Source organism: Neoarthrinium moseri (genome assembly GCF_022829205.1).
Source record: "Neoarthrinium moseri strain CBS 164.80 chromosome Unknown scaffold45_Wmoseri_CBS_16480, whole genome shotgun sequence".
NCBI classification, from domain to species: domain Eukaryota; kingdom Fungi; phylum Ascomycota; class Sordariomycetes; order Amphisphaeriales; family Apiosporaceae; genus Neoarthrinium; species Neoarthrinium moseri.
Window position 1 is genome coordinate 175,620 of NW_026055159.1, and position 24,224 is coordinate 199,843.

The 24,224-nt window shown below is 52.5% G+C and overlaps 10 protein-coding genes across 10 annotated transcripts; 4 read left to right on the forward strand and 6 right to left on the reverse strand.

The window, feature by feature from the left end:
- Positions 1-630: 630 nt before the first annotated feature.
- JN550_009642 (uncharacterized protein) lies at positions 631-1,870 on the forward strand (the record flags this gene model as incomplete). The annotated part of the gene is made up of 3 exons (XM_049321736.1): positions 631-1,470; positions 1,522-1,629; positions 1,685-1,870. 3 exons carry the CDS (start codon positions 631-633, stop codon positions 1,868-1,870), a joined length of 1,134 nt encoding a protein of 377 aa, XP_049168380.1.
- A 254-nt stretch (positions 1,871-2,124) lies between these two features.
- On the reverse strand, positions 2,125-2,694 carry JN550_009643 (uncharacterized protein; the record flags this gene model as incomplete). The annotated part of the gene is made up of 1 exon (XM_049321737.1): positions 2,125-2,694. The coding sequence occupies one exon, from the start codon at positions 2,692-2,694 to the stop codon at positions 2,125-2,127; it is 570 nt and encodes a 189-aa protein (XP_049168381.1).
- Positions 2,695-4,284: 1,590 nt separating this feature from the next.
- On the forward strand, positions 4,285-5,715 carry JN550_009644 (uncharacterized protein; the record flags this gene model as incomplete). The annotated part of the gene is made up of 2 exons (XM_049321738.1): positions 4,285-4,778; positions 4,833-5,715. 2 exons carry the CDS (start codon positions 4,285-4,287, stop codon positions 5,713-5,715), a joined length of 1,377 nt encoding a protein of 458 aa, XP_049168382.1.
- Positions 5,716-7,197: 1,482 nt separating this feature from the next.
- JN550_009645 (uncharacterized protein) lies at positions 7,198-8,500 on the forward strand (the record flags this gene model as incomplete). Its single annotated transcript, XM_049321739.1, has 4 exons — positions 7,198-7,374; positions 7,424-7,884; positions 7,938-8,033; positions 8,092-8,500. 4 exons carry the CDS (start codon positions 7,198-7,200, stop codon positions 8,498-8,500), a joined length of 1,143 nt encoding a protein of 380 aa, XP_049168383.1.
- Positions 8,501-8,754: 254 nt separating this feature from the next.
- JN550_009646 (uncharacterized protein) lies at positions 8,755-9,594 on the reverse strand (the record flags this gene model as incomplete). The annotated part of the gene is made up of 1 exon (XM_049321740.1): positions 8,755-9,594. The coding sequence occupies one exon, from the start codon at positions 9,592-9,594 to the stop codon at positions 8,755-8,757; it is 840 nt and encodes a 279-aa protein (XP_049168384.1).
- A 1,217-nt stretch (positions 9,595-10,811) lies between these two features.
- Positions 10,812-12,757, forward strand: JN550_009647 (uncharacterized protein; the record flags this gene model as incomplete). The annotated part of the gene is made up of 6 exons (XM_049321741.1): positions 10,812-10,858; positions 10,927-11,221; positions 11,278-11,287; positions 11,348-12,106; positions 12,165-12,511; positions 12,566-12,757. 6 exons carry the CDS (start codon positions 10,812-10,814, stop codon positions 12,755-12,757), a joined length of 1,650 nt encoding a protein of 549 aa, XP_049168385.1.
- Positions 12,758-13,133: 376 nt separating this feature from the next.
- Positions 13,134-15,655, reverse strand: JN550_009648 (uncharacterized protein; the record flags this gene model as incomplete). Its single annotated transcript, XM_049321742.1, has 4 exons — positions 13,134-13,199; positions 13,262-13,363; positions 13,425-15,056; positions 15,107-15,655. 4 exons carry the CDS (start codon positions 15,653-15,655, stop codon positions 13,134-13,136), a joined length of 2,349 nt encoding a protein of 782 aa, XP_049168386.1.
- Positions 15,656-16,821: 1,166 nt separating this feature from the next.
- On the reverse strand, positions 16,822-18,069 carry JN550_009649 (uncharacterized protein; the record flags this gene model as incomplete). The annotated part of the gene is made up of 5 exons (XM_049321743.1): positions 16,822-17,073; positions 17,164-17,520; positions 17,587-17,770; positions 17,830-17,910; positions 17,963-18,069. The coding sequence occupies 5 exons, from the start codon at positions 18,067-18,069 to the stop codon at positions 16,822-16,824; spliced, it is 981 nt and encodes a 326-aa protein (XP_049168387.1).
- Positions 18,070-19,339: 1,270 nt separating this feature from the next.
- On the reverse strand, positions 19,340-19,858 carry JN550_009650 (uncharacterized protein; the record flags this gene model as incomplete). The annotated part of the gene is made up of 2 exons (XM_049321744.1): positions 19,340-19,521; positions 19,768-19,858. 2 exons carry the CDS (start codon positions 19,856-19,858, stop codon positions 19,340-19,342), a joined length of 273 nt encoding a protein of 90 aa, XP_049168388.1.
- A 2,059-nt stretch (positions 19,859-21,917) lies between these two features.
- Positions 21,918-24,194, reverse strand: JN550_009651 (uncharacterized protein; the record flags this gene model as incomplete). The annotated part of the gene is made up of 1 exon (XM_049321747.1): positions 21,918-24,194. One exon carries the CDS (start codon positions 24,192-24,194, stop codon positions 21,918-21,920), a length of 2,277 nt encoding a protein of 758 aa, XP_049168389.1.
- Between the last annotated feature and the right edge of the window lie 30 nt (positions 24,195-24,224).

Here is a 24,224-nt window from a genome sequence, read left to right on the forward strand (position 1 = left end):
AGTGAATGGGTTTCTGGTACATGGAATATTTTTTTAGACCCTGGTGGTTCGACGGCCGTCGTAGCGCCCTGATTGGCTCCGCCGTATGCCAACAGCCCATTTAGGCCCCGTAATCGTCAGAGGATGATGGTCTGCAGCGCTTGAGTCCCTCCGTCGCTCTGCCACATCATTGTAAATGCACCTAAGACGTACATAATATTGATCCTGTCAGGCTTATGTATGTGCACCCTGCCTGTTTCCCTGCCGGAACACTCTGCGTTGCAGCCGGAATAAGCGGATCGCAATAACATCTGCATGTGCTCCGGAAACGGAGCTCGCACATTTTCATATGAAATGGAGGGGTTCCTCAAAAGGTGGGATGGATGGATGGATGGATGGATGGAAGGCCTAGGACCAAGAGACGTGGTGACGCATTGACCATGCAGGCGGCGTGCCTAGCTAGCTACTGCACTGTGGTACCTGGAGCAACCTCAGTAATTCCGCTGTGGAGCTTGGCCCAACGGCTACTGAGGCCGGCCTGCTCAGGGGAATGCGAGGCTACACAAACTCTCCTCTGGAGGCTCAGCCTTGTTCGACAAGTATACATCAGGGCCGCGTGCAACTCCCAGCGCAGGGTGTTAAGGCTGACACATGGCATCGGTCTGCCGGCTGTTGACTCGAAGTCGTGTCCAGTTGCCTACCTTCTTAAATGCGCGTCGCTTCTCACACCTTGTTGACAATCCCTCGAGGAAAGTCCAAGTCTATACATCGGCAAGCCGGGACCCATGGCTCAACCTCTCCATTGAGCACTTCCTCCTGCAGAAGTCTCCGCCAGAGTCGGTCGTCCTGTTTCTATACACGAATCGCCCGTGTGTAGTTATTGGCCGCAACCAGAACCCTTGGTTAGAGGTCAATCTGGGCTTGATCAATCGACGGGGCCTGCTCGCAGATCCGAACGAGGCGGTGTCGCTGGTCAGGCGTCGCTCGGGTGGCGGCACCGTGTTTCATGATCATGGCAACATCAACTACAGCGTCATCTGCCCTCCTGCGGCCTTTGACCGCAACAAGCACGCCGAGATGGTGGTCCGGGCTCTGCAAAACCTCGGAAGGAAAACAGTTCGGGTTAACGAGCGGCATGATATAGTCATTGATGTGCCAGAAGAAGCGGGGCAAGCGACCTACAAGATCTCAGGGTCTGCATACAAGCTCACCAGGCTACGCTCACTGCACCATGGAACGTGTCTGCTGGGAACACCCAATATCGACAGGATAGGACAGTTCCTCCGGTCTCCAGCTGCGCCGTACATCACAGCCCAGGGCGTGGAAAGCGTGCGGTCGAAGATTAAGAATGTTGGTATCGACAACAGTGACTTCGAATCAGCAGCCATCGCCGAGTTTGGGGGAATGTACGGTGATGTCCAGGCCCACGTCATTTCCGAAGCGGAAGCCCGGGAAAATAAGGACATCATGAAGGGATATGATGAGATAACAGTCAGTCCAATGATTATTGTCACAAGGTTTCAGCATCTAATGAGTCCATAGGATGAGAAGTGGACGTTTGAGCAAACCCCCCGCTTCATATTCTCAACGCATCCGACGGAAAGATTTGAGAAGGTCCCACCACCTTTGCCTGACCATCTTGAAGACCATGTAAGTAACGGTGTAGCCCAGCATGAGTTCATATATGATCTAACGCTCTTCTCAGTTCGAAGCATTCATCGAAGCGCGACATGGAGAGATTCTCACTGGAGAGATCGACGGCTTGTTTCCTCCCAATGCATTGGACGGTTCACACCTCCATAAAATAAATGACTGGCGTATCTACAGGGAAGGCCGGGAAGGAGAATGGCTGAATGAGCTATTCGGCGTACGACTGGACACAAAAGCGTGATCCGTGTGATCCAGGAGTGTACCAAAAGCTCTGAGAGTGAGCATGGTTTCAAAGTCTTCGTTGCGAAAGCGTCATACTAAAACGAGGAAGCTGTAAGATAGAATTCTGTACATAATATTCATGAACTCGGGGCAAGCTCATCGCCAGGCTGAGTGGGAATTTAGAGCGTTACTGGACCGCGTTTGTGCAGAGCTTGTGTACTTAACCGGCTTCCCATGACCACTGAGCACTATAGTGCCTTGCAAGCTCGGTGCTTACACCTTTTTCTCCTTCTCACTGCCGATTTCCTCCATCTCAAGCGCAAGCCCTCGCGACTCCCGCTCTGTTCCAGACAAACCCTTCCACCTCCTCCAGGCCAGCGCCAGTGGGTTGCGATGGACGAGACGTCGCACCGTGTTCTGCTTGACGGCGAGCTGTAGGATCTGTCGCATGTGCACGTGGAATAGATCCCAGTGCGTCCACTCGGCCAGGAGCTCGCCCACGGCACGGGCGCCGCAGTGCCGACCCAGCGATGTGAACTTGTCCTCAATAAACTCCATGGCCTTGGGTTTGAAGATCAGCCGTGCCTTGGCAGTGTGGTCCGCTACCGAGTCCGGGAAGTCATTCAGTGGCAGCAGATCCTCACGCGTGCAGATCATGCGCCAGAGGATATCTACCAAAGCCCGGTTTGAGAGTGCTGCGTCCTTGGGTAGGGTCGATACAGCCTCCAGCACAAGAGGCTGGAGGTATGGCTTCAAGATCTGCGGCGTGGAAAGCCATGGCGGTATTGTGGCGTTATTCGTTTCCTGTGGAGCAGAAGCATGGCATCGTTGTTGCGGAGCCATGTTGCTGGAGGACTGTGAATATGGTGAATCGTTCAAGAGATCAGATGATAAGCTTGGGAGAGTATGACCTTGCTTATTCAGGGAAGGGTAATTGTTTAGAAACTTCTTTCCCACCTCAAAATCGGAGGCATGCTAGATATTGAGAATGATCATGGAACCTGACAATCGATTTTGAGCATGTTTCATAGTTTGGCCAACCAGTTACCCTCAGAGCTGCTTAGGTGCAGTTTTATCTCGGAACCAAATACCAATCCCCGATTTGAGTTCATCTCCAAAGGGTACAAGTGCACCAATTGCTTAAACTCAAAGGGTAGATTCCCTGCGATCAGATATGCTGTTTTGTTCCCCCTGCGGGCGTACGTCTCTATACAAGTAGCGTGCTTCGTCAGAAGAAAAGCGTATGTTGCTAAAACTGTATCTATACAATGTGCTACCTAAGGCAATGGGCGCTGGATAGGTCAAAACCTGAGTCGTGGGCCACCACTCATCCTTAGGTGACATTCAAGTCGAAGTATCCTCACCTGGCTGTTTCTTTAGGCAGTCAGTAAACATTATAGGCGCCCCACATAAACCAAACGATGGCACGGGTTCAGCAGGGACTTCGGAGGAGGAATATTCGGCTCAATTTTCAAACGGACGAAAAGTGATGCCTCGGTGCCTTGCAATCGCAGTCCGCCGTGGCACTGCTCAACGTACTGGAATTGTGCATGGATGATGTTGGCTTTGCCGGAACGGACCCTATCCGCTGTGCAGAGCAGATACACATAGTACTTGGAACTGCGTTGAAAACGTTGTGGAGTGTTGTTAGCCCCGGCTGGCTTGCCTCGGTATCTGCAACACAGAGGAAATGGGTGAACAATATTGAAAGGGAGATGTCGATCACACAGGTCGCTACGAACCAGGTCGGAGAGGTCGTAATCCCCGATGGATCCATGTACAGTCAGTCACAAGCGTTCCATCATGTTAGAACAAAGCCGGGAGAAACTAGAGCGTTGTAATCTCTCCACGGCTTCTGGCCCCGCCCCGTGTGACACAGCGAATTCACTCTAAGATGGCATTTACAACTGTATACTTAAGTAGTTGACATGTAGCTTGCCCCCTTTACTTGTAATATCAAGTTACTCAATTGCTGGTCGCGAACTCGCCAAGGTTGGATAACCGAAAGCATCGCGGCAAACTGGCCCGTGCATCTGGGGTAATTAGATAGGTTGGGGGCAGCTGGGGGGAGCTGCAGCGAATGAAGTGCGCCGACTGAGATCAACCTCGGCTCCCCCGCAGTGCTGGGAGCTGACAATGGAGAAGCTGTTCCAGAAATGGCACCCATATCGTCAGTTGCTGGCCCTTGCCACGGTTGTGGACATCAACTACCCGCCCGGTTTAACTATTTAGGTGTGGAACTGCAGCTTCCCCATGTTCATGAATCTTGAACTGCATACTACTACTACTACTACTACTACTAGCTCCTCTCTACCTAGGTAGACACTCATCAATTGTCCCACGGGCACTTAAGCTAAGCCTTGAAAATAACTATACCGGCCATTTGAAATCAGCACATTCGGTTACGCAGAGAAACTCACTCCCAGGGCAAAAATGGCACCCAAGAAGAGAGCCCCCGTCTACGTGCTCGGCGTGGGCATGACCAAGTTCATCAAGCCCCGTGGCAAGGTCGACTACACCGAGTTGGGGTTCGAGGCCGGCGTTAAGGCCATGCTTGACGCGCAGATCAGCTACGACGATGTTGAGCAAGGCTTTGCATGCTACTGCTATGGCGACTCAACCTGTGGGCAGAGAGTGTTCTACCAGTTCGGCATGACGCAGATCCCCATTGTCAATGTCAACAACAACTGCTCGACCGGCTCGACCGGCTTGGCTCTCGGCAGGAACGCCGTTGCGCACGGGGCTGCGGACTGCGTCCTGGTTGTCGGTTTCGAGAAGATGATGCGAGGAAGTCTTCAGAGTTTCTTCAACGACAGAGAAAACCCCACGGGAACCACGGCGAAGATGATGGCCGAGACCAGAGGTGTAACAAACGCCCCGGGCGCTGCTCAGATGTTCGGCAATGCTGGGCGGGAGTACATGGAGAAGTAGGCCTCTTACTAGTGGTATCAAGGATGACAGCGTTACTGACTTATTTGAAGGTACGGAGCCAAGCCCGAGGACTTTGCTGAGATCGGCAGAATCAACCACGAGCACTCCGGAAGGAACCCCTACTCGCAGTTCCAGGATGTCTACACTTTGGACCAGATCCTGAAGGCGCCCATGATCCATGAGCCTCTCACCAAATTGCAATGCTGCCCCACGTCCGACGGTGGTGCCGCCGCAGTCCTGGTCTCTCAAGACTTCTTGGACGCAAGACCTCATCTCAAGGACCAAGCCATTCTGATTGCTGGCCAATGCCTGGCCACTGATGCACCAAGCCTGTTTTCCAAGAGCTCCATCGACTTGATGGGCTACGAAATGACTCAGTACGCCGCAAAGACTGCGATGGCTGAAGCTGGTGTCAAGCCGTCAGAGTTCCAGGTCTGCGAGCTCCACGACTGCTTCTCAGCCAACGAGATGATCACCATTGACGCCCTTGGTCTTTGCGAGAAGGGCAAGGCTCATGAGATGGTCCGGAACGGCGACATCACGTACGGTGGCAAGATGGTCATCAACCCGTCTGGTGGTCTCATCTCCAAGGGACATCCTCTTGGCGCGACTGGCATTGCCCAATGTGCCGAACTTGTCTGGCATTTGAGGGGTTGGGCCAACAACAGAGCCATCCCCCACACCAAGTACGCCCTTCAACACAACCTGGGTCTCGGTGGCGCTGTCGTCGTCACCGTCTACTCTCGACCGAACAAGGACGAGGCGCCCAAGATCGACTCCGCCACTGTCGGCAAAATCAACAAGCTGGGTTACAACCCGGCCGTGGAGGCAAAGGGCTTCACTGCTGCCCAGGCGGCGGCCGTTCGAAGCAAGTCCCGGTCGAGTGCCTGGGCGCTGCAAGACACCGAGCAGAAGGTGGAGGCTCGGTTTTAAAAGGGTTCAGAAAGTCTGGGTCAGACTGGCTAAATGTGTAGTTATTCCCAATCCATGTAATGATCGTAGCACTTCTCTCGACCAGGGAACTGGTTCTTTGGTGGCTTCTCAGCCTGATTATTCTGTGACGTGTCAGAAGTGGAAAGCTTGTGTGCTCGGTAAACAGTCGATACTCGTAAGGTCTCTGTGCGACGAGTATGGACGTGACTTGATAAGGCATAATCGTTTGTTATGGATTGCGTTACTTTATGCTGATCAGTCACCGAACTTTCCAGGGTCTTGGCATCTGAACGTATCACCCATTACTCTCCGTCTCTGTGGATAGGTCGTGCCGACATGGCGTTTCCTCAGATGTTTGCATGTGGCCCGCTGCGTCTTTCGTGGGGGTTTGCCTCCCCCTCGGTCAACCGTGCGTGCGCCGGGAAAGCTTCGATGAAGCTTCCACAGTGTCGATCAGACAACCCTAAACGTCAAGACCTCGTCTTCCGTTGTCATGCTGGCAACACGACCCAATGAGCTGGTCCAAACAACATGCAAGCGCCCAAAAGTTTTGAGCCGGAACTGCCATGTCCCTGACACTAATCTTATTGCAAAGTTCGCTCGGAGTCGCGGGCTTCCCATGGCGCTCTTTCCTGTCAGATGTTGAGTTCGTCAATATGCGCCGCAATTTGTACCTGCCATTCTGCGACGCATTAGCGAAGAAAAAAGCAATGAAGCTCCAGTATATATACGACCAAGTGCCTAGGGGTTCCGCTGTAGGGACTATAGTGAAAACCAGCCGCATGTGAGCAGCACAGGCACGTTTTCTGTTTCCTTATCTGGGACAATGCATGAAGTTCGCGCATTTACGCGACGCGGGATGTGCTGCCACTTTGGGCTCCCCATACTCGCGTGCCCAGAAACAATAGCCTTCTGGTTGCGCCCGGCCCAGATCGACGTTCTGGGTCGGCGACGTTTGAGGACGAACCCTCGCGCTGGGTTTATTCATAGGACCTCCCTTGTTCAGGGCATGATTCGCCTTATGATCCGTTTTAGCCTGATTGGCGCCGTTCTTTACTTGCCGTCCCGCGGCTGACAGAGAAGATGTTCGCCTGCAGGGCCCCAGTTGCTTCATCACTTGCTTTTTCTTCTTATAGAAAGTATGTGCACCTGTTGAAAGAAGTTCCGTCTCGGAGGTACGAGCGGCGTTCATGTGTCTTTTTGGCAGTTGGCGGCAGACAAGCATCCCCCGGTTCGCTCCCCGTGATTGGGCCCGCCCCCATAGGTTTCTTCCAGACGTTCTATATCATCGACTAATTCCCCACCCCCGGATATTCTCCCGAGTGATCTCCTGGTCTGCTATTCTTGTAATGATATTCAACGCCACCGACTTGCGAGTCTATATTCTCGAGGGGGTATTTCCACGATCGCACATGCCATGAGCTATCCGACGGCCCGGTAGCCTTCCCAACGGCGAATACTTTCCGCGTCGTGAAGAAGAAAATGTCTGGACTGGGACCAGATGATAAGACTCCCGACATGACTCAAGGGCCGGCCCTTCTAGCCGTGTCGGTGACCACGACTGCAGTGGCTCTTCTGACAAGTATACTGCGGTTCTGCGTCAGGCTTAGGATCAATCGCAGTGTGGTATGGGATGATTACTTCCTGGGACTGGCAATGGTATGCTTCCACCTCAGTTTCAGCTTGAAACGCTCTGACATTCTACCAGTTACTTGGACTCGTCGGCGCGATCTTTACCATCATCGAAAGTGTCAACCAGGAGAGAATCGAGACTGCCATTCAATTCGACTACCTCTCGCAACCTTGGTTGAATATGGGCTCGACTCTGAGTAAGGTGTCCATTTGCCTGTTCTTTCTACGCCTGGTCTCGCGTGTCAAGGCTTGGAGGATTGTCCTCGGCGTTCAGGTTCTGTTGCTACTTCTGGTCAATCTGGCCTATAGCTTTACGACTCTGCTTCAATGTCGACCGATGGAGAAGCTGTGGGACGCTTCCGTCGCCGGCGAGTGCTGGAATATCAGTATTCAACATGGGATCGGTTACTTCCAGGGTGCCTTCGATGTATTTTCTGGGTTATTCATTGCGCTGTTTCCTATGATCATCATACAAGATCTCAACATCAAGCGCAACATTCGTTGGCCTTTCTACATCCTTTCAGGGTTGAGCATAGTGTAAGTCATTTGGTACCACCGCAACTACTGTTCTCGTCTTAACAAAATACCAGTATTGCAATGCTTGCCGTTGTCAGAACCTACAATATTTCCCTGACAAGCTCCAATGAGCAGTTCCAATTTCAAGTTTTATGTACTATAATGGCTGTGTAAGTCGCTCTCGGGAATGTTCGCCGTTCACATACCCGCTTACTAACATTCATCTAGCTTAGAGCAGAATTTGGGAATACTGTCAGCAAACATGCTCCCGATTGCCTCACTTTTCTCAAAGCACATTAGGCCTATTAGCCAAGCGATAAGTGAGGCAGCTAGCGCGAGGGACGACTCAGATGCTGCATCCATTCTGTCCCGGACGTCCAAGGCGTCCAAGATGAGCAAGTTGTCACGGAGGAAAAGTAATGGATCAAACTTTATAATCGAAGGCCCACAGAGGGACAGCTACGATACACACTCTCTGAGGGACTTTGAAGGCGTTGAGTCGTGGCCTATGGGTATAATCAAAACCGTGAGCGTGCAGGTCACGGAAGAGGACGCGCCTGACGCTCATCGGGGTATGGACATCTCAGAGATCAAGCGGTCGGAAAGCCGCCAAGACTGGGATAGCCACTTTCCTTGAGATTGGTCTCACGTGGAAATTCGTTAACAGGAGTCTTGGTTTCAAAATTGGGGTTAGACGGATAGAAAATACCCTGTACGATTAGGAGCCTTGGCCGCTGGGTATTAATGGATACACCAGCAAATTTGTTTTCACTCTGTACGATTAGCTTTTCATAGCAGACCATAATTTTCGCAGTAATGGAATATGTCTTCGAAAGAGTAAAGTCAACTCAAGAGCTTTGCATGATCTGCTCTTCATGCAAAAATGACACACTATCGTCGCGGACGCCATTCCGGCCCTGAACTTCCCAAGTAGTACTCGACAAAACGCTGGGGTATGACCTCGAGACTCAGCTTGTCATTCGCATAGTCCCATGCACAAATCTTTACCTCATCTCCCCATGAGCGCATCAGGCCTTGCGTTTTCTTCGCCAGGCGTTCTTGGAATCTCGCTATGTAAGTTTCGGGAGGTAGAAAGTCGATGCCACCTTCGTATGTCTTAACCCGAGTGAGACTCAGCTCCTCAGAAGTGAAAGATTGCAGGCGGCACCGCCAATTCGATTTTTCGGACGCCAGAGCCTCTCCTTGGTGATGAATATTACCAGTCTTGCTGAATACAATTATCAAAGTTTCCAAGCTGTCCAGATGAGGAAGGACGGCCGGAATGCCACTGCTGTAGGTAGTGGAGACGATGTCGATGGCGATACGCCGAAGCGTCTTGACCAAACCCCGATAACAGCTCTCGGGCCTGGAGAAGAAGTCTCGGTGCTCGAGGCCCCCGATGAACATGGTATCCAGGTCCGGTCTGAAGTCTCTACATGGCACTTGGAAGCCAATTACTGGACAGTCGCGCATCTTCAGCCTCCTTAGCACGCACTGTCTTGCTTCCCGACTCACATGCAACACCGCCGGGAAAGCAATATCCACCGTGGGATAACAGTGAGGCCACTTTGAGTACGGTTTGACGATATGCAGCTCAGGGACATCGCCGGGTATCGCGAACTCCCAGATCAAGCCTCTCATCTCAGCAGGTAGAGTCTTGAATTGAGGGAAGGAGACAACGGATTCATGCTGGGCATTCCCCAGAGTCTCGGATGCTGCTGAGACGGACATGATTTATATGTTGCTAGGATGTCTGGACAAGTTGGTCGATTCGAGACTTCGCTGAAGACCTTGATTGATGTTTGAAAAGGACAAGATACTGCGATTGAAAACAGATTGGCTCACAGATGCTATTCGTATGTGGTTGGCATTGCGGCGCAGCCCAATGTAGCTGCTGCCTACGGCCCTCATCCTTGACGCAAGTGCATGCGGCAAATTCGTCCCTTGGCACAGCCTGTTGCACTCAACGGTAACCATATGCCGTGCCCAGTCGTTGTATGTGTATGTTACAGTAGAAGAGTCTAGACGGCTCTTATTGGCTATCTAAACTTTGTCACAACATTGTGGAATTGTGTTTATACTGCTGCCAAGAGCGCAGCATCAGACGACAGAACCAGCCATTGAGGGTGTCAACTCGGGAAATCCAGTAACAAGGCCGTGACGTCTGAAACAACTGATTGTGGTTGCTTGGAATGAAGCCTCTTATTGGACTCCTGGACGGAACCCTATAAGGGTGTGAGCCTCGCATCGCAATTCACTGATTGACACAGGACTAGCATTGGCTGGAATCATTGCATCAATGCTGAAGGTCGAAGCCAACGAAGCAACCAAGTACCGTGTTGGAAATTATGACAAAGTCGAAAGAGGGAACCGAGAGAGGGAAACCCTGCTGCTTCCAAATGTATACATACACAGACACTAACGTAGCGGAGGATTGAGTACAGGTTGGATATCGGCCAAAGGTGTGTTCGAGGTAAGTCGGCTCTAAGATGATGAAGCTCACTATACATCTTGGGCTTCTTCAAGGCCAAGAACATTTATTCATGACATTGACCCTAGGTTTACCTCAGCTCCCTTTCAATTGGTCTCAGGTTAACTTGCGTCCATTCTCCGGGGTGCTGGTTATTGTCATACCCCAGCTACCCCCACCATGCGCTACTGTACACAGTAGGTTTAGACCATCCCGGGGCCACCTAAGCTCCATGCAACGTTTCCCCCTCCAGGGTGGTTATCTCACGGACCGGCTATTGCCATTGATCAATGAGAGTTGACGGCGCCGGCAGGGGAAGAACAACCCCTCACATCCATCGCACCAATTCGGGCCATGCTCTGATAAGACTCGGGCTCTGTTGGATGGATGGATCGGTAAGCCTAAGGGCAGATCAAATCAGCCTGCTCGCCCAACGGAACGGTAGAGAGCCCTGAGTGGATGCTTTCCTCTCATAAAGATGGCACATGACGGCCGCCGTGGTACACACCACCGAACCCCCGACGTGTAAGACCTCCCTTGATGCGCCGAGTCTTTCGCTTCTTTTCCCTTGACATTGAATCGTTACTTCGCAGGACCACTGCCAACAACGACGATACTGATCCAATATTGCCTGTGAGCATCATGGCGTCGGATGCAGCTCCGGAGGATAGCAAACCCGGTGCGGGTGATGTAGCGATCTCCGAGGCCGTTCATCAGGAGCACCACCTGGGCTTCGTCGAGGCTGTAAAGCTGTACCCTACTGCTGTGGGATGGTCCGCTTTCGTCTCAATAGGTGTTATTATGCTAGCATTTGACCCTCAATTGCTGGGCAATCTATACGCTACGCCACAGTTTCAACGAGATTTCGGCTATGAGTATGAGGGAGAGGTGAGTGTTGATCTTATAGAGCAACTCGAGACGGAAACTGACGCGTTCTTTGGTAGTATATCATTAGTATGTTGACATAGGAGCTGTCAAGAGGTTGCGCTTGACTGACTGACTTTATCCTCGTAGGTGCTCCTTGGCAGACAGGCTTGTCCATGGGCAACCCGGTCGGACAAGTAGTAGGTGCTCTAATATCTGCTTATCCGATGGATAAGTTCGGGCGGAAGTATACCTTCGCCGCCTGCGTCGTGCTCACCGCGAGCTTGGTCTTTATCCAGTTCTTTGCGCGTTCCTTGGAGGTGCTTCTTGTTGGGGAGCTGCTTGGCGGTCTGGTACTGGGCTGCTACGTGGTGATTGCACCGGCGTACGCTTCTGAAGTATGCCCTCTGGCACTGAGAGGACATCTTACGAGCTTCACCAACCTGTGTTTCGTCATGGGACAGCTCCTCGCTAACGGTGTAACGGCCGGAACATCGAAGCTTCAGGACCACTGGGCCTACAGCATACCTTTCGCACTTCAATGGTTTTGGGTCGCGATTATCCTTCCGGGAATGCTGTTCGTTCCCGAAAGTCCTTGGTGGCTGGCTCGCAAAGGGAGGGTAGAGGAAGCAGAGCGTTCCTTGATACGCTTGTCATCGAAAAACGTCAATGCGGCGGCGACCTTGGCCGTTATCATGGAGACAGATCGTCTCGAGCAAGAGATTGAAGCTGGTAGTAGCTACCTCGACTGTTTCAGAGCTGTGAATTGGAGGCGAACCGAGATATCTATCGGAGTATACTCTACTCAAGTTCTGAGCGGCATTTACCTGATTAATTACGGTACCTACTTCTTCCAACAGGCAGGTCTCGCGACGGAAGACGCATTCTATATGTCCATTGGATTCCTCGGTGAGTCGATTGAAGTAAGACTGTATCGAACTAAGCAAAATGATTAACATACCTCCAGCTGTCGGTTTTGTTGGTACAATAGGGGCCTGGTTCTTGATGCTGAGGTTTGGGCGGAGGACAATTTATCTTCAAGGTCTGGGCATGTTGGCCATTCTCCAATTGATCATTGGCATCCTTGACTGCGTACCTGGCAGGCCGTCCGGGGTAGCTTGGGCGGAGTCGACTCTGATGCTGGTGTGGAACTTTGCGTACGACCTCTCGATTGGGCCAGTCTGCTTCACGTTGCTCGGTGAATGTTCTGCAGCTCGTGTAAGGTCAAAGACAATTGCCGTGGCCACTGCAGCCCAGGGGATCATTGGCATCGTGATGACTGTCGCGATTCCGTATATGATAAACCCAGACGAGGTGAGTAACGAGCCAGGACCCTCAATACGAACTTTTCTCTAACTTAAGCCACAGGCCAACATGCAAGGTAAATTGGGGTTCTTTTTTGGCGGATTGGCTGCCCTTTGTTATGTTTGGGCGTTCTTCCGCGTTCCGGAAACCAAGGGACGAACGTACGAGGAGCTGGACCTCCTCTTTTCCAAGAATGTTCCAGCACGGAAGTTCAAAGGTTACCAGGTGGATGGTGTGACTTCCGTGGACACATGAGCTCTTGTGTGACTGGCTCGATGGGGATACTGGAAAGAGTCATGAGGAGCATAGTTTCAACATACTCTGGTGATCCTCGCCAGAACATTATTATGGCATGAGATGCAAATGAACTTTCACTTTTGAATATGAACTGCGATGCACTAGTTCATCATCAGCAATTATTCATAACATCCACTACCGCTCTCTCTCAAAGAATGCGATCCAATAACTTCCGGCGGCCGTCCAGAAATGACAATCTAAACGACCTAATGCTGGGTATGACCATGCGCCGCGGGTATTGATAATATATACAAGACTTCCAGGCACCTCACATTAGCTCCACCACCAGTTGTCTCTTACGGAAGACACACTCAAGCGAACTATGGCATGGTGTCTAAGTGCCATTTTGAAGTAAAGGATTCCAGAACTCCAAGTCCCACATCGCAAAATCATCGGGTATCTGTTCTTGTATTAGAAATTGATTTCGGCTCGACGAGAAAATGAGCGAAACTCAAAACTCACCACGTTTGGAATATCTGGTGTCATAATGAAAGGAGGAACTTGGTTCATGAAGCCTGACGTGGACCCCATGCTGTTCATAGATATTGGCGTCGATGGCATAATCTACGCGTCCCACATTAGTACTCAAACTCGAGACAAAACTAAGATGAGAGATCTTTCTCACCGGCATCGAAGCTATATTGTCCTGGCTTGCATGCATAGAATGCAGCCCGGCATCGACAATGGACTGCAGGCCAGCATTGACTCTTTTCTGGGCGAGGTCGGGCGGTCCGCCCTGGCAAAGGGCGATGACAACCGTGAGCGAAACGAGATCTTTCAAGTCAGTTCCGATCTCCCTTATGCGGCTAGTCATCGCATCAAGAGCTCTCTCCACTACGTTGACCAGGCGTGAGCGCGAAAGCAGCACCGAGCTCTCGGTCGCGAGCTTGCACGCTTCTGCAAAGGAGTCGGGTCTCAGGTTGGGTGCGTGCGAGTATGGATGCGGCGACAAGCTGCCATTCTCTGTGGCGGCAATGTGCTTTATGTAATAACAGACACTGAAAGCGGCCTGTAGGACATCCTGCTTAAGCACCAAGTGGTGCATGTGGAAAATCTGGGTGTAGTTCGGGGACGTCGGATCCAGGTCATCCATATAGGTGAGCATTACTACGGATGACCTGAGATAGGACGTCAGTATCTGCTGAGGGACGTCAGGGGTGCTGAGCGCGAATGGTCTAAGAAGTGCCACCAGGGCTCTTCGTAGATGCATATCCAGAATGGTTTTGGTCAGCCACTGCCGCGTGGCCTGCTCCTGGTTAGTCGGGGTACTTCGCAACAGGATGTATCGCATATCCTCAAAGATTCGCTCCAGCGCATTGCCGCAATCAATCACATCCTGGTAATCTGTGAGACTATCAAGGCGGTTGATCAGATCGATGACCCTGAATCGCACAGAGAGTGTGCTTGCAGCGAACACCTGTATCTGTGAATCGGTGGCCTGATCAATAGGTTTCGCCTCAGGAAGCTCCCTCATATCTTGATAAATGTCCCCGTCGTCTACGTTTCTCGGGGGGCGGCAGGTGTAATCACCTTCCCGTATGCACGCTGGCATGTTGCACTGAATGCACATTTGCAAGTCGAGCTCAAGAATCGTGTACCACACCCTCCGCCGTAGCTCACCCCAGAAGGGCGAGATCTTCTGGGGGAATTCGGATGGATCACGATGGAGCCCCATGGTCATTGCCATGCGCACTATTAGCCCAAGGTTCGTCCACGAATCTTGATTGTTCGGGTTGATCATGCGCTGGGCCATCAACAACAGCACCTCTGCTTGAAGGGTCCCAAAGTCGACAAATTGCTTTCCTCGCAAATTGTGCAACCATTCCCTGACTAATGAATTAGCCGTTGGTATATGTATACTCTCTCTGTCGGGTCCCAGTCCTTTGGCTGCACCGATAAACCGGTAACCTATACAAAGCATCGAGAGCAGCTGCGGCAGGAAAGATTCCGACTGCAGCGTCCCTTCCCACCACCTCTCATACTGATTCATGAAGGTTGGTATGTGAACACTCCGGTACAAGGACTCGGATCCTGCCAGGAAGACCGACAGCAGCTGGTCACAGACCTGCTTCTTCGGCAGTATATCCGCCATACGCTTATGCACTGGGGTGATGGAATCCACGTATACTGGTATCGGAGTCAATGCCTTCTGTTGCTCCTCCTGAAGGGCTTCGTGTATCTTCTGGATGTTGGTGAATATCTCCCGAATGTCCCGGGGTTTATCCTTTCTGAACATGAAGTCCTTCGCCTCGTCAAACTGTAAGTGGTAAGTATGGACCCCGGGGGTGAATTGCTTGGCGTCCTTACCAAGTTCAGTAATACTCTGGTGCTGTTCTGCCCAAAGAACCTTGTTCGTATATTCCCTTTTACCGTCAGGCCCCGGATAGTGTTAGTAGAGGACGCCAGGGGTTGAGTCCGACCACCGAAATCCTTCATGGAAGGGGGGCTTTTGGAGTTCGTCAGAACGATCTTCTCGAGCCGGTCGAGCCGCAAGCCATAGTCATCCAGGACCGCGGTGGCGGGCGGATTGACCGACCGGTCCCGGTTCCTCACCGGAACATCACTGCTTGGCGGTGGGCAGCTCTTCTTGGATGCCCGCTCCGAGGTTTCGGCATCCGAACCGTCCGAGATGTTGTTCACGTCGCCGTCGGCCGCGTAGCGACACGTACGGTGCGACTTCTGGCATTGCGAGCAAGGAAGGAGACGGTCGCACTTGAGCTTGCGGTTCCGGCATTCAATGCATGACTTGACGGGGCGGGGCCTCTTGACACTCCGTGTCGGGCCCGGCCCGGTGCCTGTCGCGTGGCTGAGGAAGGTACTGTCGTGGGCCGACGACGGCGTCCCGTGGTCGGCCATTGCCACTTCAACACGGCGGGACTCGCCTGCAGCGGCTTGTTCCCTCTGTCCCTATTTGGCTATACACAAATGAGACAAAAGTGGATCTTGCGAGCTGCTTGACATGACCGCTTATCGCCTCTGGCTATGCATGCAATAGTATACGGGATAAACTTGGTTAGTATGTCGGGGCAAACGCGACACGGCGGACGGCACACAGGTTGTGTGGGCAGAAGGGGACTCGGCCGAAGAGTCCGCCTTCTAGAAACTTTGTTGCAGGCAGATTGGTTTAATACCAAGGGCTTAGTCTAGAGCTGCACGCTACGGGCTTTGGTCTCGTCCATCTTTTGGTGGGGCCGGAAAGCTGCTATGCGAATAGTTGAGCCATGCATGGATGCGATCATGACGCTGGGCGGGCTGGGCTTTCATCACCCCGTTGCTTTTGCCCCGTCTGGTTAGGCGGTCCAGAGTATTGGGGGTGTGGTTCGCGTTGGGATGCCCGGGGTAATTGTTGCCCCGAATGCTATCCTAAATAGACAGGCCTGGACGCGATTACCGCTACATTTGTAGCATCGGTCGCTGGGAATCCATGATCTGGTATGGATATCTATTCAATGGTGTATGTACTTGGACTTGGCAGGGTTCAGATGTGGTCAAGTTGGTCGCTGACATTCGGGACCATACTATTATCATCCAAACCATTCACGCAGGTCCAGGACGCCGGTCATTTTTCGATAGTGCGGTGGCGGATCTCGGATCCGAACGAATTTAACTAGCAGGGATTCGTTCCAAATCGCTGGGTAGATTGCTCCCTACGGGCAAAAGGGAGCTTGGGAATTTGCTGATCGCATTCACAAGCAACATAATAATTACAGGTCACACTGTATGTAAGAGAAGCCGACACCTTTAAAGGAAACTGTTTTCGAGGACGAATCAGATTCGCTTGTTCCTGGAGTGCTTTCCGCAGATGTCGTCACATCATCAAGTCCAGCAACCGCTATGTCACATCGTGCACATTCGTTGCTCGCTTGGATACACCAATTCATACATTGACATCAGTAATTGACCTCTACAATTAGCAGGTGTGACATTGCGTTCCGAGTCTGTGATGCCGCCTGTATGCGCTATGTGATGAAGACAATATCCTCTCCGCCGAAATGTATCGAAGGGCAACAGCTATTTGCTGGCTACTCGATATAAGGAAGCGTGGCGGGCAGTCCAGAAGATGTTGTGACCGAAGTTTCTGTGGGTAGTGCAAACGCAGGTAGAGTGATCCCAACATTCGTTCTCGTCGATGTTGCAAACGAGGTGGGAGTCGTAGTTACAGCTTGGCGAATCTTGTGTTGCGCCGCCGTGAAGGCATACACGCCGCTGGCAGTCGCCGTGATCTTGGCGCCTTTCGATTGACTGACAGAAAGAGCCCCGGTGTATAAGGGTGGCTGCGGGAAATAGTCAGTGCCAGCAATTGGCTAGCGTACAAAACAATAAAAGTGGAAAGGAAAATGGTCTATTGAGATGATGGGACTTACACCTGGGATGACATATGTCGTCGGGTGGCTAAACAGGTCAAACTTGATTCCAGGGTCGTTGGCCTTGTAGAACTGCGTCGCTGGAATACCGTCCGGTTTCGCCGAACCTGTGCCGTCTATGGCAAGATTGTAGCAAAAGGGGTAGGCTTGTGCCCCGTTCGTGCCGCCTGCAGCGTGCAGGGCGATGATCTCGTGGCGGAGGACGTAGTTCCCTGGAGCGATATCTGATGGGATCCTCACTAACCAGCTATTGTTGTTGCTCGCGAGGACATTTGCTGCCCACAAATCGGATGCTGGGTCGATGAACCCGACCTCTTGGATTTTGAAGAACTTCAACTTGGTCTTGTCGACGGTTTCCTAGATACGTGCGTTCCGTATCAGCTGATGCATGTGAAAACAGGACACGCATGAAACGATACATACACAGGGGCCGTTGCAGTTGGCAAGGTAATCGATAACGGGACCTTTGTGCGAGGCAGGCCATGGCGTCCACTGCACCTCGACGACATCGCCTCCCTTTAATGGCACGGCGGCCCCGGCGGGCTTCGCGCCCAGGTGGCATACCATATCTGCCGTACCGAACTTGTCGGGGCTGATGAAGGTATTCCTGCAGAGAGTAAGGAGTTAATGGGTGCTTTATATCCAATGTTTGCTCGGCCAGCGTACTGGAGATCATCAGGTACAGACCAGCCCACCACTGTCGGGGGTGGGTTCTTATACTGGTAGCTAGGATTATAACCGTCGTAGCTATATGGACATAATCAGTTTTGTGGGCACTTCTAGTGCTTTCTCTGCTTACAAGGTGCTTCCTACGACAAGAGCTGAAGCGATGCCATGTGCTGTGGCCTGGGCTGCGAAGCAAAAAGCACTCAGTACCAAAGCTGAAGGCACGCGGTTTCCGTTCATTTTGACAGCGTTTGGATAGAACAGGATAGTCACGCGGTGACACCACACGTAGGGAGTGTGTCTGATCCTAGTTTATATATTTAGTAGCATATGAAGCCAACACCGAGGAGCGAGTAGTTCGATGTTATTACCTGCGGCTTCCATCAAACAGGTCTCAATCAGACCCGGGAAATGCTTCCAATAATTCCATGGTATATAGTGATGTATTCTCGTGAGGCCAATCAGGCGCCATCCTGGGCCCTTGCTCCATCGACGATCCGGATGGATGCCGAATGTCATCCCCACCAAAATACGACTTCATAGTCTGATAACCTTTCGGCAAGGGAGCATCGTCATCGTCTCCCGGTAAGATGGGAGCAGAAGCTTTCCCCACGGGGTACGCACTCCTGTTCTCGGGAGACTCTGCATATGTCTAATACAGCCGGCGTCCCGACGGCTATATTGTAGCGAAGTCAGCAGAGCGAATCACACTCTTGAGCCTCGACTGACAGCTTCCGGGCCCAATCAGGAGGCTGCAGACTCAATGGTGTCAGATCATATTCATGACTCGTGATGAAAATGTCATGCATGTTTCGAAGTAGTGGTCATCTGCCACCATAGTATCTAGGAACAGAGAAGATATGGGTGCCGGTTCGACCTATCAGTACTTCGTGATAGATAGGATAACATAACATAACATAGCCAGCAGATTTTGAATTGCATCTCGGTCTTCACCGGTATTTCACTTACAGTCTCTCGGTCGTTCGACGAAGACGAACTTGTTCTCTACATGTGAACATTCCTCCACTTGACAAGTTGCCTGCAGCCTCAACTAGGCCTTGAAACCACAACACTGCCTGTGTCACAATCTTCTGATACACCAGTCAAGCAAGTTGTTCTTGGTCAAGAGTCAACGAACGAGTCCTGCGGAAATTCGGTTATTTCCCATTCTTTTGGACGCTAACACAGAGGAGCAGGTCATCTCGGCACAGTCAGCAACGGAGTCACCAGTTCAAGGCACGTGCAAAGTCCAATATAACATAGACAATCGAACGCAAATGGAAGTAATCAATATCGTGATGTTGCATTGCTCGTGCCGTAGCACGATCTAGTGACAAAAAACAGAAAAATGTAATATCGGGCGGCAGGACCCTTATCGGACCGTCGGTTGTCGACCTGTGCCGAGATCCTTTCGCCTTGAACCCTATCCAGCGCCATGCTCCTATGCTTCACTTGTCTCTCTTCCCCCTTTCGGGTCAGGGCTGACTCCCCATGGTATCTTTTACGCCTCTTAAGCCGCGGCCTGGACCTCCTCGGGCAACTCGATGCTCCTGCTGACGCCGTCGACCTCGGCGCTGTTGACCTTCTTGCCCGTCTTCTTGATGGTCTTCAGCACGGTCTCGTAGGCGAGGTCGGGCTTGGCGACGACGGTGGCCTCTTGCTTGTCGAGGGAGACCTCGTAGGACTCGATGCCTGTTGTTTCAATACCTGTCAGTCCTTGTACCGTCTTTGTTCCATTTCCAAGGTGAAAACAGCGAAACCCGAACGGACAGAGAAGCGCCCGAGGGCGGGCGAAAGAGGAATGCGTCATGATAGACCTGGGTCATCCCGCCCATCTCGCGGACACGGCGCGGAGCTCAGCCCGCTCTTCGGGCAAGCTGGGGGGGGGGGGGGGGGGGGGGGGGGGGGGATGGGGGAACATGTGCGGACTGGACTCACCGTCAAGCTTCTTCAGGACGCGGTCGATAGCGCCGGAGCAGCCGCCGCAGCTCATGGAGACGTTGAACTTGTAGGTGTGTTGGTCGGCCATTGTGAGTGATGTCTGGTTCTGTCTCAAGAGTGTCCCGTTGGCGGAAGTGTTGTCGATTGCGGGGTTGTTACGGGCGGGATCGTTGGTTTATGTAGAACGAATTATGGGGGTATCACAGCTGCGAGAGGAAATGCAAGATAATGAGATTCGTCAGCACACCAAAGGGGCGGGTTATCAGGTCTTTATACTCCTGTCTGGTACCTTATTGGAGGCGAGGAATCACGAACTGCGACCGGGAGCATTAATAATGCTGACCCTTTCTTTGAGCAAGTTATTTGACGCCCCGGCAGAAGGGGGACGGCCGCAGGCGCGTGCACACGCAACGGCCACGTTGGGGAACAGTGTACCTCGCCTGGCCGTCCCCATCCCACCTCTGTGCAATGTACCCCCGGGCAGAGAGAGCTAGGTGCCTTAGCTCAGCACCCCGCCATCCACTACAGATTGCCTCATCCGGACCTGAGTCGCGCTGCTTTAAGCTTGGGTTCCTGACCTTTGCCCTTGATGTACGGATTACTAACTGTACAAGTGGCTTTACCCCGATAGACCAGCAGCTAGCAAATAGCCTCTTCTTATTATTATTTTTATTACGCTTATTATGATCTTGTTGTTATTGTTCTTCCCCTTCGTACTGTCGCCAGTCATTGGCGTGAAGTCCTCTTGTTTGAGGGGCAGACAGCTATATGTTCTGAGCTCGTACATGAATACTTACTAGTTTGCCGTACTTTGAAGGGTGGTTGTGCGAATGATAGAATGAAATGTTGCCCTCGAATGTCTAACAGATAGCAGCAAGTTGGCATTTGTCGTATGAAATAAGCACACACTTGTCAACATTACTTGCATGTTTGCGAATGTTTGGCCTGGGAGATGTGAGGTGATGCTCGGTACAAAATTTCCCTATACGGATCAAAGCCACGACCATGAAGCCTTATTTACGTTTCATACTGCTGTAGAAGGAGACAAGGATCAACTTTGGGCGGAATATCGTCAACGAGGCTGGCAACCGGGCATGCCTATACAGCATTGCCAGCGGCCCGCGCTAAGTCTCCCACAGGGCTGCCATTAAGAAACCGGCTTACTTTTCAAGCCTTGTAGTTGCTCTACAACAGTATGGGGTCTCGGACCGTTGCATATGATGCTACCAGTTTATGATGTAAGCTAATGGATACTTCACTTGTATAACATGCAGGCTATATAGACAGTGTATCTCATGGAATAGTCTAACTTATCAAGTTGCCCCATCGCAGTGTTCATTCCCCAATCTTCAAACATGCGCCGGTCCTTTCCGTTGCTCGCTCATTCAATGTAAGACATACCAGGGGAAAAAATAGGCACGTATATACATCGGGTTACTCATTACTCGGATACATCATTGTCAACTGTATTCGCTGGTTCCAATACATATTTACTGCAGCCGAGAGCGTGTAAAAGCGGCATGGGCTCTAGCCCCAAAAAGAGGCGCCCTGGCCTGAACCCTCAGTTGACGACTTACGCCCCGAGGCTCGCGTGCTCCCCATATCGAACTCTGAAACTTGCTCGCCCAGGTGAAACCCGCCCTGTGCCGTGCACCACTGGCCCTCTCTCTGCCGCCGCCGCCCCGTCGTGCGCGACACCTGTGCTGCACCAGACTCCAGAGTCTGTTTGATGATCGATCTCGCTGCCGTTTCAAAGGCGCGCAAGTGAAGCTGCGGCAACGTCAAAGTCGCTGGAGGTGCCTGCCTGGTAGATCATCGATCACCGACAGGCCCAATCCAGACGCTTCGTCTCGTCTTTGCCTATGACGGGGCGCTCCATAGTTGGTAATTATGTACGTATTCTGTGAGTAGGTAGGGGTTGAGCTCCATCGATCTACATGTTCCTGATCTACACGTGGCTTTTCCCGCACCGCGCTGGTGGACCTGCATCAGAGCTTGGCATGGGACTAAGTTGGGAACGCCTGCATGAGTGATATTGGATTACTATCGATGAGCTCCAGACTCTCTATTTGTCGCATCACGACCCATCCAACCGCTGGCAGATACCCAAGCGAGCTGTTGCTTCAATCTTGACACTTGTTCTTCTGCTACCTCCTGTGGGTTCCGCTGTCACGGTTCTCGTCCGCTGGCTCGTCATCGGAATCCTCAATAGCCTCCCGAATCAGTGTTGGGAGTTCGTCGTTGTCGTAATCGCTGTCGTCCGGCCAGCCGCCCGGCGCACCATCATATGCGTAGTCATCTCCGTTGCCCCCGTCGTCACCCTCGGCTCTTGGCTGCCAGAGCATCTCCATGAAAGCCTGCCATAAGCCTTGGCGACCGTCCTGTCGCGGAGACGCTTCTCTGTCCTCGTTGATATCACTGCCATCGTCATCCCCATCGGCGTTTCCCTGGGCAATGGCAGCGTCGTCTAGGTTTGCGATAGCCCCTTCCAACTCTTCCAGAATCTCGGGGGGCGCACCTCCCTGAGCAGCCCGTTGTAGAATCTGCCTCAAGTCGCCAATGTTTCGCACATTGCCCAGATTTAATCCTTCTAGGCCACCTCCGGCTCTACCACGATTCTCCTCCCAAGGGAACTTTTGAGAGTCATAGCTGAAGATGTTGTCCTCTTTCGCAGGCGGCAGGGGATCAAAATCCCAATTAGGGAATCCGTGTAGCATGCCACCAGGGACCAACCCCATGAGCGCGGGTGTGTTGTCCAGATAGACGAAGCGCCCGACATTGCGACCAGCAACAGGAGGCGCGGGCAGGGAGGACAATGACGGTTTCTGTGCAAGTGACGCGGCCTCCTTGAGTAGCGTGACAGCTTGGGCATTGTCCCAAAGCTGCTTGGTCTGGTGGACGTATAATTCGGTGAAGAGCACCTCGTGCTCATCGCGCGGCTCCATACCCCAGATTGCCCGGGGGACGTCTAGATTGAGCGACTTGAATATCGCGCTATAGAGCCATGGTAGCCTCTCCATGCCGTCGACGGCTAGGGCCTTTGCGCCAGCCTCGTCCTTTTGTTGTAATCGCGCCAGAACCAAGGTTTGTCTGATATAATCCTGGGCCGTGTCACACTCGTCGAGAGCCTCCGAGTCGCAGAAGTCGATAAACCACTTCGACTCGTGAGCTCGGATGGCGAGCGGGTGCATGAAGTGTATAAGTCCATAAGGATCACTCAGATCCATGCTAAAGAGCAGTTTAGTCCACTCTAGTGCTGTGCGATACGTGCCCTTCATTGTCAGACTCTTGAGATAATGATACCCGGCGAGCCAAAATTGGCGGTTTTCTGGCCTGCTGAAATCGAGCCTGGCCTTGCCCTCTTCGAGCTTCTGTCGAAAAGCCGACACGGACACTCGGCCAAACGTGAAGAGCGCCCGTTCACACAGATCACCCGCCAAAGCTGAGTTCTGGTCCTGCTTGGCTACCTTGCTAACCTGGATCAAGCTCGAAATATGGTACTGATGTTGGTGGAGGAAGTAGACCAGCTGCATGGGATCGTACAGCTGGACAAGCTGGAAAAATTTGGTCTCCAACTGATTGTATCTTGTGTCGTGCGCGAAGCCGAACTCAATGGTACCGCTCCTGCCGGAGGCCTTTCCGTCATTGATCTGTACCATGGTGAGGCCCTCTGTGGATGCTCGCGGCCACGTCTCTTTACCCTGCAAGAACGGGTTCCGGCGAAGGGTGACCTCCGGCAGAGGCTTTCCGGGCGCGGCCTTGAGGAAGGTCTCCAGGTCCACGTTCTGGCGCACTTGTTGCTGGCCTCGCCGGCGAGTGCGATTCTGTTCCTCCTCCTGCTCCTCGGTTTGCGCCGCCCTCATGGCGTCCCGGCCAAAGAGGTTGCGCATCTCGTTCATGACCTTCAGGTGCTGAGTGTTCGTCCGCAGTAGCTGGCAGATGCGCTCGTATGCTTCCGTGGCAGGCGTTGCGCCGGCGGCTCCGGCGCTGCCCGAGGCTTGGGCCTTCAGGTTGAGCTCGCGGATCGCTTGGTCGATTTCGTCCAGGTCGTCAGGTTTCCCTTCTCGCGATGCAGGTTGCGCCGAAGCCTGGTCCTTGGTCGGCGCATCCTCTTCTACTGCCGCCTTCTTGGCCTTCTTTTTCTTTTTCTTGCTCTTCTTGGAGGATGCCTTGGGCGTCTCTATCCTGGCCTCTTCTTGCTCGGGCTCGGGTTGCGGCTGCTGGTCGTCGTCGTCGTCATCGTCGTTATCGTCTTGGTCATCGTCACCTCCTAGGGCTGCAAAGCCAGCAAAGGCGCTTGGCTTACCCCTCGAGACGGTAGGGAGAGGCACATCGTCGTCGCTCTCGTCTGACCCCTCCTTGCGGGATTGGAGCTCTTGCAGTTCCTTCTGCTTCTGCAGCTTGCGAAGCTGTCGGGTGGACATTTCGTGCTATTACTGGTCGCTTAGGCGCTG